This window comes from Mustela putorius, unplaced genomic scaffold, assembly GCF_011764305.1.
Source record: "Mustela putorius furo isolate JIRA1106 unplaced genomic scaffold, ASM1176430v1.1 tig00003909_pilon_pilon_pilon, whole genome shotgun sequence".
Taxonomy (NCBI): domain Eukaryota; kingdom Metazoa; phylum Chordata; class Mammalia; order Carnivora; family Mustelidae; genus Mustela; species Mustela putorius.
In genome coordinates this window covers 30,441,308-30,454,660 of record NW_025422057.1, presented here as the reverse complement: position 1 = coordinate 30,454,660, position 13,353 = coordinate 30,441,308, and the positions used below count along the sequence as shown (strand labels likewise).

General features: G+C 53.9%; 1 protein-coding gene across 1 annotated transcript in view; it reads right to left on the bottom strand.

The window, feature by feature from the left end:
• Nucleotides 1-3,727: 3,727 nt before the first annotated feature.
• RRP12 (ribosomal RNA processing 12 homolog) overlaps nucleotides 3,728-13,353 on the bottom strand; it is a 29,609-nt gene continuing 19,983 nt past the window's right edge. The window contains exons 25-34 of the mRNA XM_004749573.3: nucleotides 12,701-12,858; nucleotides 11,228-11,319; nucleotides 10,865-11,023; nucleotides 10,571-10,743; nucleotides 10,215-10,352; nucleotides 7,989-8,038; nucleotides 6,530-6,602; nucleotides 4,959-5,026; nucleotides 4,612-4,694; nucleotides 3,728-4,258 (exon numbers count right to left, since the gene is read on the bottom strand). Of these exons, the coding sequence (XP_004749630.1) occupies nucleotides 4,156-4,258; nucleotides 4,612-4,694; nucleotides 4,959-5,026; nucleotides 6,530-6,602; nucleotides 7,989-8,038; nucleotides 10,215-10,352; nucleotides 10,571-10,743; nucleotides 10,865-11,023; nucleotides 11,228-11,319; nucleotides 12,701-12,858 (1,097 nt within the window). The 3' untranslated portion in view covers nucleotides 3,728-4,155. The remainder of the gene's footprint in view (nucleotides 4,259-4,611; nucleotides 4,695-4,958; nucleotides 5,027-6,529; nucleotides 6,603-7,988; nucleotides 8,039-10,214; nucleotides 10,353-10,570; nucleotides 10,744-10,864; nucleotides 11,024-11,227; nucleotides 11,320-12,700; nucleotides 12,859-13,353) is intronic.

Sequence of the window (13,353 nt, the reverse complement as noted above, 5' to 3'; positions counted from 1 at the left end):
ACCAAAATCCACACACAGTTTTTGACTCACTCAAAACTTAAGTACTAATAGCCTACCATAGACCAGGACCCTTACTGATAACATAGTTGAGTATGTATTATATACTGTTTTCTTATACAAAGCAAGTTAAAGAAAACGCTATTAAGAGCATAATAATGGGGGCGCCTGGGTGGCTCAGTGGGTTTAAAGGATCCTGGGATGGAGCCCCGCATGGGGCTCTCTGCTCAGTGGAAGTCTGCTTCCCCCCACTTGCCCCCGCCTGCCTCTCTGCCTACTTGTGATCTCTCTGTCCAATAAATAAAGTCTTAAAAAAAAAAAAAAAAGAACATCATAATGAACAGATAGCACAGATACAGTTCTGTGTGGTATTTATCAAAATAATTCGGGCGCCTGGGTGGCAGTCCGTTAAGCATCCGGCTCTTGGTTTCTACTCTGGTCAGGATCTCATGGGTTGTGAGATTGAGCTCTGCACTCGGCAGGGAGTCGGTGTGAAGATTTTGCCTCCCTCTGCCCCTCCCCTTCCCCAGGTTCTCTATCTCCTTCAAATAAATAAATATTTAAAAAAAAATCCATGTGTGGGGCACCTGGGTGGCTCAGGGAGTTGGGCCTCTGCCTTCGGCTCCGGTCACGATCTCAGGGACCAGGGATTGAGCCCCACATCGGGCTCTCTGCTCAGCAGGAAGCCTGCTTCCTTCTCCCCCTCTGCCTGCCTCTCTGCCTACTTGTGATGGCTGTCAAATGAATAAATAAAATATTGTTTTTTTAAAAGATTTTATTTATTTATTTGACAGAGAGAAATCACAAGTAGATGGAGAGGCAGGCAGAGAGAGAGAGAGAGAGGGAAGCAGGCTCCCTGCTGAGCAGAGAGCCCGACACGGGACTCGATCCCAGGACCCTGAGATCATGACCTGAGCCGAAGGCAGCGGCTTAACCCACTGAGCCACCCAGGCGCCCATGAATAAATAAAATCTTAAAAAAAAGCATGCGTAAGCGAACCTGTGCATATCAAATCCTTGTTGCTCCAGGGTCATCTACTAAGATTCACAGTCAGAATTTGGTGGAAGGATTCCAGCTCCTGCTTTTACTTTTGTTTTTTCCTAATGTTCTGTGAATCTTTATTACTCTTATAGCAAAACAGAAAATCCGTACTAATTTCCTAAGTTACCCTGTGATGAAACATAAGCATGAAGAAGAGAGAACAGAGACCACTTGAATATTGTACGTTATTTTCTCCCCTGTTGCACCCAGTGCAGGAAACACGATGAAGCAGGTGGACAGTGGCAGGTATGCAGAGACACAGCGGACCTAAGGTGGCAGCCCCCGGCATGGGCTCATGTCAGGAGCCAGGTCCGCAGCCAGTCACGAGAAGCTGCATTTCCCAGAAAGAGTTGAGGTTGGTTTAACCAGACCCGCCGGTGTCCACAGGCGTCAGGATGGGGGGACGCGAACGGATGGCCTTTGTAAACCCCCGATGCTGAATGCTGCCTCGGCCGACACAAGGGGGGCCATTTCCGTGCAGTCAGGCAGGCCGTGTTCTGCCTTCGTTTCTGAGAAGGAAGAGAGGATGAACCCCAGAAAAGCCAGAGGAAATCTGACTCGGATTTCACCTAAAGTATAACAAAATTAAAAGTAGTAGATCTGGATCTCGGTGGAGGCCCTCTGCTTTCCTAGCTGTCCAGAAACTGAATGAGCCTTGCGTTGATAAATATTCCCAACTTCCCTTCACCCGCACTGCCGGAACAAAAGCAGCACTGATTTTCGTAACAAGTGTTTCAAGCACCTTAAGTTTCTGGGCAGATTAATTCCTGCCTCTGCTTTAAGATAATTTGCATTTGAAGTCTACTTCCATAAGAATATGGAATTCAGCGCATCAACAATACCAACCTTTTTTTAAAACCATTTTTCTTCATAAAGAAGTTATTTCTTTTAAAGGATTTTATCCATTTATTTGTCACACACACACACGGCACAAGCAGGGGGAGCCGCAGGCAGAGAGAGAAGCAGGCTCCCTACTGATCAAAGAGCCCGATGTGGGGCTCCATCCCAGGACCCCGTGACCACGACCCAAGCCACAGGCAGGCACCCAACCAACTGAGCCACCCAAGTGTCCCTAAACAATTTTTTATTATTTTTTAAAAAATATTTTATTCATTTATTTGACAGTGATCACAAGTAGGCAGAGAAGCAGGCAGAGAGAAGTAGGAAGCAGGCTCCTCGCAGAGGACAGAGCCCAATGTGGGGCTCGATTCCAGGACCCTGGGATCATGACCTGACCTGAAGGCAGAGGCTTTAACCGACTGAGCCACCCAGGCGCCCCCCTAAGCGATTTTTCTAAGGATTTTATTTATTTGAGACAAAGAGATACAGAGAGTGAGCATAAGTAGGGGGAGAGGGAGAAGCAGACTCCCCACTGAGCAAGGAGCCCAATGTGGGGACTCCATCCCAGGACGCTGGAATCATGACTTGAGCCGAAGGCACTTAACCACCTGAGGCACCGAGGTGCCCCAACACCAACCTTTCTAGACACTTGTTCAGCCCCACATTTGAAAGAAAATGAAGGTCCCTGGAAAGCACACTATAGTAAGCAAGTTGGTTTCAGACTTTTTGTTAAAAATATCAACATTGGGCAACTGGCTTATCCCCATTCCTACTCTCACGGAGTGTCTTTCGGCACGTGGCTGATTTCCTGACAAAGGAAACAGCAGAGGGCTACGATAGGCCTAGTTTGTACCTAAGTGTAATCACAGGGGTCACAGATCACGTTGGCAAATTTCTAATAGCCATCTCTTGTGACCACCGCCGTTGCTCTCTAAGCACGGACTTTCTGTGAACAAGGCATGGAAAGAGCGCCACCTCTGGGTGAAGTGTGGTTCCTCTCCACTTCCTAGCCCCCAAATAACTAGGAAGAGATGCCCTCATTTGGGGGTGGATGGATCAAATCAAGACTGGAGCTCCTGCGCACAGGGCCTCCTGGGAGCATAAACTGAGCAAAGGGCATGAAACTAGAACGGAAACTATTGAGTATGTGTGTGTGGAGGCTGGGGTGGAGGGTAGTCTCATCGCAAACAAAGAATTTGAGAGGAGTAAAGCTATGAATCAAATGCTAGGGGAACATTCCTCCTGTTGGGAAAAGCCCCAGGGTTCCTTGCTTCTTGATGCCTGTTAGGAAAACACACACAGGGGTCCCCTGGCTGATAAAGTGACCTCAGGGGCAATGGGAGGTCAGCACTACTATTCCCTTGACTCCAGACCAACAAAGCATGCTGCTCTTTTCCCAACTTGTCTACCTGCCTGGGAAACCAGGACATGATGATCAGGGAGGCAGGAGATCCTGCTGTGCTCGGCACTTGCAGGGGCTCGGTAAACACTTCAGTGAATCAGGAAACAAAGCTGCCGGGAGAAAGCTGTGTGTGGGGTGGCCTGGGGCAGCCAGTGCCATGGCTCTAAGCAACTCTTGGCTGCTCCACAGACCAGCTCCAGAGCACTCCTGTACCTCCCACACCTCCAAATGTCACCTTCTGACTGGAGCTGTACTGTGAAGCTGGGGAGACCTCCTGACACAGGTGGGTGTCCCTGGGCAAGTCCTAAGGCCTGACCCAGGGCTACCTGCAGTGCCTGAAACCGGATGCCGGGCCCGGCCAAGAAGCAGTCAAACTACTGTTGCCAATAGCGGGACACGGTTCTTGGCCCCGGAGGTGCAGGTGATAAAGCACAGTGCTTCCAAGGATAATGCATGGTGGTGCTCGTTTATTCTACACCTTGTCACAGCAAATCTTGCACACCCAGATCACAGCCAGGCTAAGCGCCACATGGCTATAAGCGGCTGGAATAAACGGAAGCTCTGCTCTGGTGCACGGCCACCTGCACAGGAAGCACATCGGCCTCACCAGCCTCCTGGGAGGCAGTGAGGCCACATTCCCATCCCTAGGCCTTAGGGATGGGAATGTCGCTCTGAAGAGCGCTCTGAAGGGCGACTCCAGTTTGGAGCTCCCAAAATCCTGGGTGCCTCTCTGGAAGTCAAGCCCTGTCCAATAAGTCATTCTGAGTCCAGGCTGTGCCAGAACCTCGAGCATCTGGAGCTGATATCAAAGCAGCTCGGGAGCTGCAGAGGGACCTTCGGCGGGGTCACAGAGCAGCTCTGGGGGCCCCAGGGCTTCAGGGCCGACGATCCTTCCTGCGGAGTTTGTGTCCCACCTGGGATCCCCGCTGGGCAGCTCTCACCAGGCCTTTGAACTGCCCCTGCAGCTTCACCTTCTTCCTGCAGGGAAAGGAACAGAAAGGTCACATCTCCCTGAAGACAGGCCGTCTCCCTCACTGTAATGCTGAAAGGTGGCCCCCCCAGCATTAATTAGGAGGAACAGGGGGAAAGTGTGCTGCCTGGCAGTGGACCGCACGTGATCTGGACAGACCGGGCATTCCCCTGCCTGAAAGAACAGTTCAAGTCAGCAGCACACGTGTGTGCATGTTAAAAAGTCCAAATTAAAAAACTGGGAAACACCTAGCCATTAAGCTGAAGAGTTGACTGAGAATGAGGCCCTCCCCTCTTTGGAGCTCGGAGCTCCCAGCCTCGCAGCCACCATCCCAGCCAACCCTGCACCACCCAGCACGTACCTGCGGTTGAGCTTGGTTCTGTTGAGGGGGATGTAGGCGTAGGGGTCGAGCCGACCTTTCTTCTTCACATCACCCTTTGCTTTCTGCTCAGCCATAGACACAGAATCAGCCAGGAGCATAAGGTTGCCCTTCCTCCCTGCTCCTGACTTAACAGGGCCCGTGTCCTCCCCTTCACTCTGTGCCTTGGTGGCACCAAGGGCACTCATATCCCTGCAGTGGCGCCCAAAAAGGGCATGGACTTGAGATGCTAACAGATCCTCAGTGCGCCCATCGCCGTGGCCTGAGTCTGGCCCACACCTCTGCCCTCGCCCTTTCCCAGGGGTTCTGTCTCCACCCATGGCTCTTACCTTGGCTTTGTACTCGGCCCCAGGCATAGCCTTCTTGGCCACAGGGCGGTGGATGCCAGAGCCTCCAGCTAAAAGGAGAACACAGAGGCAAATCAGGCAAAGCCAGGGCAGCATCCTCCCATGAGAAGGGAATGGGTACCTTCTCTCTGCAGAGCTGCCAGGGAGCAAACAAATCAAGGCTCGCAGCTGGCTCTGTCCCCTACCCAGCAAGGACAAAGACCTTCCTCGAGAAGGGACTGTCCAGTGGCTTGACAGTTTAAACCAGTGGGCTCGTCAGTGGCCCTGAAGCTGCAGAGACCGACCAGAGACGTCTGAGAACACACACCTTCTCCGCTAACATAAGCCACCCCACAGTCTCCAAAGCCAAATCCGCTCTGTCTGCTCTAGAGAAAGAACATAGGCTCTGAAGTCAGACCCAAACCCAGCTCCCTGTTGAACAATGACCGGCTGAAACCTCAGCAAGTCTCTGAGTTTCTGGAGCTTTGAACCTCATCTGTAGAACAAGGCACTTCGGGCTTCAGCTCGTTCGGGCTGCACACCGACACTGACAGAGAAAGGCAGCTCTCGTCCCATTGTACAGACTTGCGAACTGCAGATACAGACACCCAGGTGCTTCCAAGGTCACCTGGCATTTCCAGTCTGGATCTGAACAAACTCATGAGTGGAATTCTACAACAATGACTCAGGAGGACTCTCTGAGATACTGAGGATAAAGCCCGCTTTTTCTTTCACGGGTGAGAAACTGGAAGCTCAGAGAGGCGGCAGGACTGGGCCAAGTCAGCCTCACAGCAGAGCACCAGCTGTCCTGCCCCTGGGGCCTGTGCCACACTGGCTGGTTCCACATCACAGCACCTCAGAGCAGAGGTGACAAACTGGGCACTGGCCTGGGAGCCCACGGAGGGAGAAGCCAGGAGGCTCTCTAGCTGGGTCAGAATGCCAGAAGACTCTAAGGACAAATCTGCTCCTGCCGCTGGGGACTTGCCACAGAAGCCCCTGTCCCTCCAGATGCACGGCAGGGGCTCTGCTGGGGGCACTCAAGGCCAGGGGCTGCCCACAGGGGAGGGGCCGGAGATGAGTAACAGAGACCTCCCCTGGCCGTGGGCAGCCATGCGGGTATCTCTAGCAGCTGCTCCGGGGAAACGAACAGCTCAGGGGACCAGAGACAAACAAGTAGGGGAACACCCTAGGCTGACACTCCCAGCTGCCACCTTCCATCCTTCCAGGCTAAGGGGGTCTCTCCAAACCCAGCCCAGCTCAGGGCTGGACAAGAGATGCAGACACCCCCCCAGAAAAAGGCGTGTGCTGCAAGCCTCACAGAAGGCCTAGGTGGGTGGGACAGAGATGGGGCTCAGGGGCTCCCAGAAGAGCTGGGGGTCCCACACATAGACCTCCTGACCCCCAGGCCCTGACACTCTCAGGCCCTACCCCAGTCCTGGGTGACATATTGGCCAATCTTTGTCAGTGCTGACTGCAACGTGGCCATGCAAACTTGTGGTTCTGCCTGCAACTCCCCTGTCTAACGCGGGGGACAAGGAACACAGTATCCCAAGAGGGAAGCGTGGAGGCCTCACCTTGGTAACGAGGTGGCATCTCTAGCTCCTCATCATCAGCCTCGTTCTGATGCTTGAGCTTCTGGTGTTTCTTCTATAAAGTGGTGAGCAACATTCATTAACAAGGATATATGATCATCTCATTAATGTTCCCAGTAAGAGCAAGCAACCTGTGTTAGTAGAAAAGGTTCCCTGCCAAGCACTCCACCCTCCACTTACAGACGAGCACTCTGAGGCTCAGAGAGGGTAAGGAACTAAGATCACACAGCTAAAGAGCACAGAAGCAAGGTTCCAGCCCAGGCCCTGACTGCTTCACACAGAACTCCTGTCCCAGGGCTCCAAGTGCCCATCTGGGTATCCTAACCTAAGTTTACGCTCCTGTTCAGAGGGAACTCCTGCATCAGGGGTCTCTCAAACCCTCAGCTACACTCTGACCCTGTAACTTTGATCTTTTATGTCTGGTTTTCACCCAGGTCTCCAGACAGAATTCTGCATGGGTGCAAAGCTGTAACAAGGCAGTTCGTTGGGCCCTGGTGGGAAGACGGACATCTGGCCAGGGACAGGGCAGTGGTGAATGATATTAACAAAAGCAGTTATTTGGGGAGAAGATCACCAAATGCTATACTCATGTGCTTGACACGTCCAATCTCATCAAGCCAGCCCGATAATTCTTCAAGACCCACAGGTGACAAACTGAGTGAAAAGTCAGGCTGCAGTTGGAGCGGGGCCCCAGGACCTGCCTTTACTAATAACACTGTATCCCCTGCCTCTCCCCTGTCCCAAGGGGGATACCCAGGAAGGCTAAATGGGCTGGCCACAGTCTGAGAGGACAAAGAGGTAAGACACTGCTCCAGAGTGCCCCCAGAAGTGCTGTCTGCTGGGCGTGGGAAGGACAGTGAGGGGCTGGGCCCACATCACCCTCGCTAGTTCGGGTGGGGCAGGTGAGAGGCTGCACTCCATCCTGGGAGTTACCAAGGGGGTTAAATTCTGGGGCTCAGGAGATGGGAAGGCCAGGGTTCGAATCCCTGTTCTGCACCTAACAACCCCTGTAACCTACTTACTTTCTGCAAGCCCCCTCTGCAAACGGGGATGATAAGGGTCCCAGTCACCTGTGAGGATTAGCTGAGGTGACGCATGGGGCCCTGTGCACTCCCCAGTGGTGGCTGCCCCTGCCCCACACAGGAACATGCCCCTTGGAACACACAGGCCAGATGTTGCTTGTGCCCTCAGGGGAGAGAAAAAGGGCTCTGCCTGTCTCCTTCAGCTGGTCACCCACTACAGTGTGCCCTGTAATACACACCATACCCTCTGGACTGTCCCCTACACACCACCACAAGGCTCTGCCGTGGATTCAGGAAACAGGGCAGGTGGGTGTGTGTGCAGTGTGTGGGGGAGGGGAGTTACGGAAAGACAGGCAGAAGACCTGTCAGCCCAAGGCTTCGCCTTGAGGGCACAGCCGCCCACCAGAGGAAGTACTCACACTCCTGACACCCATGTCTTCCATCACGTCAGCCATCTCTTCGTCCTCCCCTGGAACCAAAAGGAAGAAAGGCCTGTGAGCATGCAGAGAGCACCCATTTGCCCAAAACCCACACACATCTCGTCCTGCCTTCTCCTGTCTCGACTGGCTGACGGAGCTGGCAACTCCAGCCCAAGAAAACCCACGTCCTTCTGGGCAAGACAAGACCCCTGAACACCGACTACCCCTTTATCTTTCCCATCCTAGGCCCCAGGGACGACAGCCCCTCAGGGAAGTGGTGATCCCACTTCTGAGATAAACACAGCTTATTCTGAGACCCTAAGGAAACCCTGGGTTTCCTGGGGAGTCAGACACGCCCCAGCTCCACAGACATCCCGCTCTGCTTGGAGGATAGCCTCATTCTCCTACTTGAGAAACCTTTCTTTCTTTTTCTTTTTTTTGCTCTCTATGAGCTGAGCGCTGTGAGGGAATGAGCCAAAGAAGTATGAACCAAGAAAATACACAGGCAACCAAAGTAAAAATTGATAAAATGGACTATCACAAAATTTTAGAACTTCAGTGTCTCAGGGGACACAACAGACTGAAAAAGCACTCTACAGAGTGAAGGGGAGGATGTATTTTCAAATCACACAGGTGACAAAGGGTTAACGTGCACACTGTGTGAAGGCCTCCCACAATTCAACAACACAAAACGAACATCTCAATTAAAACGAGCCAAGGGTTTGCGCAAAGGGAATTCTGGCACACGCTGCAGCCCGGTGAGCCTTGCAGACACCAGGCTGGGAGAAAGACACGGGTCACAGACAGACAGTGCATCGTTCCACTTACATGAGGCACCTAGACTCCAACTCAAATTCAAATGACTACAGACAGATTCTGGAATGGGGACTGTCAGGGACTGGGGAGGGGGCCAGGAGCAGGCAGAGGCTGTTTAACGGGCACAGAGTGCCAGTTTTGTAGCTGAAAGGGGTCGTGGAGATTGGTTGTCAGACAACGTGACTGTACTACGCACCAGTCTACATGCTCAAAAATGGTTCATCGGGTAAGTTTCAGATTACCTGTACTTTCTCCTATGAAATTCTGACCAGCGGGTGTCACACAGTTAAGCAAAGTCAGTCAACAAGCAAATAACACCACAAGACAACCCGGGACGACATGCCCCATGCTGGGCGGTGCCCAGGCTTGCCAGGAGCGCTGGGGGATGAGGCTGAAGACTGACGACCATGGTCGGGCCGCAGAAAAGCACTCAGATCGGATCTTAAAGAGCGGGGAGGCAGGAGGAGAAGGGAAGGGTGTTCTCAGCACCAAGGACATCTGGGCAAGAAGGGAGCAAGGAGACTGGAACCTGAGATCGGTGAGAGGCGGCAGCGGCAGGACCGGATCAGGAACCAGGGTAGTCACCCTTCCACCAAACGCAGACATGGCTGTTCTGGCTACCCACTTTATCTATAACCATCTGAAGTAGGTACTGGTATGATGCTCATTTTGGGATAAGGATATTAAAGCACAGAGAAGTTAGTGATTGTCCCCGGTCACACAGCAGGTAAGCCGGATGTAGGGGCTGCCATGAGAACGCTGGTTCGGAGGCTGCAGTGAATCAAGCACCCAGGGATCAGGACAGTGGGAACAAAAAAAAAGAAGGCAGATAAATGTCTGAAGACAGGCTTTCTGATCCAACGGATGACACGGGGGAGGGGGAGCAGGAAAGACTCCACAGGACAGAGACTTCTCACTGGGGCCGCTTCCAGACAGCAGGAGACTGTGCAGTAAGGAAGGAGGCAGGTTCCAAGCCTGGATCCTCTACCTCTAAATGAGCTTCCGGATCTCAGCCAAATTCACATTTTAAAAAAAAAGGAGAAAAGGAAAAAAATGGGAGAAGAGGGGAAGGAAAGCAGCAGAACAAAATAAATAGAGGCCAAAACAGTGCGTCACGCATGCTTAAGAGGATGTACAGTGTTTTGAAAGTTCTGCCTGGATGATGTATGTATTGTATCAACGACTAGCTTGCAACAGAAAGATTTCTTAATGTGGTCGAAATAGTTTGAGAAACTCAAAGTTTGAGGAAGTTGCCTTAGCTCCAAGCTCCTTATCTCTGCTGTTACCTACACTCCCCCAGCAAGTGGGTGCTGAACGAGTGAGCGAATGAACAGGCAGGGAATGAATGAACAAGAGAGTGCAGCCCTGCCCAGGCCAGCACTGTGTCCCTGGAATGGACGACAGTCCCACCTTTCGTGCCTTCCTCCTCCTCCGTCCTGGCCGTGGCAGCATCGTCCTCGTCCTCCTCCCGGATGATGAGGCGGCCATCGGCGCTCACCTTGAAGCCGTGGTCCTTCTTTTTGGCCCGGCCAGGCCCAGGCTGTGTGGCTGGCGTGGCAGAGTTGGACAGTGAAGAGGTGGCAGGTCAGTCCTAAGCTACCCACAGCCCCCTCCAAACCAACGACACAGGTGCCTGCAGCACACGGTGTGTGCCTGTGGTGGCGAGGGGTGCCCACTGGCCTCTGGGGATGTCACCCCTGGCCCCTGAATAGGGCACCAAGGCGAGCCTCTTTTCTGGACTCATGTGCCAGTCACTTCTTGCTTACCGAGGACTCGCTGGGCCACCTTAGGGTCCAGGAAGTTGAGGGGCTCATCCCCACCACCCTCCTTCAGCCACGCCCGGCTCCTCTGTCGGGCCAGCCTCCGGCGCTCCTTGGCCTGGCTCCTTTCCTCTTCTTCCTCCTCCTCCTCCTCTGAGTCAGCCAGAATCTCCTCGATGCTAAGGACAGAGAAGTGGCAAGTCAGGGTGTTCCCAAGAGAGGCGGGGGCAGCTGAGCATGGGCTGGGCAGGCTGTGGGCTAAGAAAGACCTGGTCCGCAGGACCCCATTATGGGTCTTACCTGTCGCCTTTGCCCTGGGCAGACTCCTCCTCCTCCTGCTCCTCTTCCTCAGCAGCCTGGCTCAGAGCACGGTGCCTCTTGGCGCGGGCCTCTGCCTTCCGAATGTTCACCAGGACCTTGTGGTACTCCTCAGGCAGCAGCCCCTTCACCAGTTCAAACCTGCGGGGCAATGAGAGGCTGGCAAGGCGCACGGGCCACAGAGCGCTCTTTGGAAGTAGAAGGGCTCCGCCAGAGCCCTGCTGGCCACAGGGGCAGGACTCAGACCCAAGCCCTCCCGCCCAGTCCGCTCTCTGCAGGCTCCCTGCGGGGACTGGAAGCCCCTCATCTCTTCCCTGGCCCTCCCTGTGGGTCCCGCACACAGACCCAAACTTGCGGATGAACTTGATGAACAGGTTCCGAAGCTTCATGCGGAAGTGCCGCCGCATGTCGTCTGAAAGCTTCCCAATGGCCTCCATCTGCCGGGCAGAGGAGCGAGGGTCAGGGGCACCCTCCACCCTGTCTGCCCTCTCACTGCAGTGCAGACCAGGCACACAGCAAAGGGGTGAGGGTCGCAGCAACCCCATTGCTGGCCCACCCCTTGATCCAACTGCATTTCCGCAACCTGGCGGCCGTCCACCTTCACCCTAAGCCTCCTCTGTGACAATCCAGGACTACCCTTCCGAGATTATAGCTTCCGAGTCTTCCGAATAGTCTGGCATCTCTCCTTTATTACCTCACTGAATCCTTAGAACCCCATGAGGCAGATCGATCATGACCCCAGTTTACAGATGAGGAAATGGAGGCACAGAGAGTTAAGTGGCTGCTCCATGGCCAGGGACAGCAGTCAGCCCAGGCATCTCTGATGCCATGGCCCACACTGGGCCCCAACACTGCCAGGCTTCTCCAGATCCCACACAACCCTTCTACCATCCTGCATTCATCTCGTGGGGACAATTCACACACCTTTGTCGGGCTTGGCTGGAACCCACGAATGGGTGGCAGATCTCTGTAGTGTCCCCAAACAGAGCTGGGGACACAGAGCCCCAATGACCCTTTGAAAGGCTTTTATAAACCGTCAGCACCCCATGACAGATCACTGCTCTTGCCCTTCTCATCTCTGGTCCCCAGTAAGGCAGCAGGCTCAGGAGAGCAGGGGCAGGCTACCTTGACCCCCACCTCCCCTTTCTTTCCTTTACCCAAGGCCAGATACAAAGAAGAGAGGCAAGAGAGACCTGGAGGTGCGACTCCACCCAGCTGGAAGGGAAACACCGAGGCGGAAGACATAGGGGCCAGAGAGACCCAGCCGGTGGCACACCCTGGGCCTAGCTGAGGGGCTGGAACCCAATCCCGGGGGGCTCTGCAGGACCTTCTGCAGTCAGCCAGACTGTCCAGAGGAGCTTCCTTGAACCCAGAAGGTCAGAACGCAAACACAAAAAAGAGAAAACAAGATAATGGGCCCCATGTTGGGGAGACCCATGAGGGTCAGTTCTGAGCTTTGCATTCTGGTCCCAGGGCCACTCTCATTAGCAATGTGATCTGGGGAAATCTCTGGCCTCAGTCTCTCCATCTGTAAGACAAAGGGTGGCCATGCCTCCTGATTTGCACCTGCAGAGCCCTTGTTTCTATGAAGGGGGAGGGGGTGGGCCATAGGAGGCAGCCCGGCACCATGCACCTCCTTCACTCCCACCGGGTATGCGTTACCCTACTGGTCCTTTCCAGGGCTCCTGCATGACCTGTTCCATGAGATGGTTCATAGCTAAACACATGTCTGGAACTTGCTGGCCTCAAGGCTTGCTGGGTCCGTGCCAGCAGGCCAGAGGCCAGGCTGCCACCCACTGAGGGGAAGGGGGCGCTTACCACCAGCGGCACATGTTTGGCCAGGCACGCCACATCCATGACCGCTACTGCCACCTTGATGAAGCCCAGTGCTGACTTGACCACATCACGGGTGCGGGAAGCCAAGAGCAAGCACACGTTCTCCAGCAGCTGCTCGATTGTGCTGGTCCCCATGAGACCTGGCGGGGCGGCGGGGGTGGGGGTTCCAGAGGGCCACCGTCAGAGATGCCCAGGAACCCATCCAGACCCAAGATCCCTGTCAGGTCACATGAGTTGGAACTAACATTTGGGGGACTTCTGTGTACCCGGTACGGTCCTAGTCACTCCGCATAGAGTACAGACAATCTGTGATCAAGTCGTGTTTTTCTCTCCCATGTTAGAGGTAAGAAATTGAGGTCCTACGAGGTCCATAAACTTGCTCAAGGTCTCCCATGGTTGGTAAGAGGCAGAACCGGGACTAACACCTGGGCAGGGGCCTGACCGCCTTTGATCCCCTCTGACAGTGGGACACAGGGTAACTGCAGGTACACAGGAAAGATGACACAGGCAGCAGCAGGGACAAGAGGCAGCTAGGCCTGGTTTTGGTTCCTTCTCCTCCCTCGAAGAAGGAAGGTGATAGCTACCTTATTCTGATAATGACCTTGCCCTGACCTTCTGGGCATTTTCCTATCCTG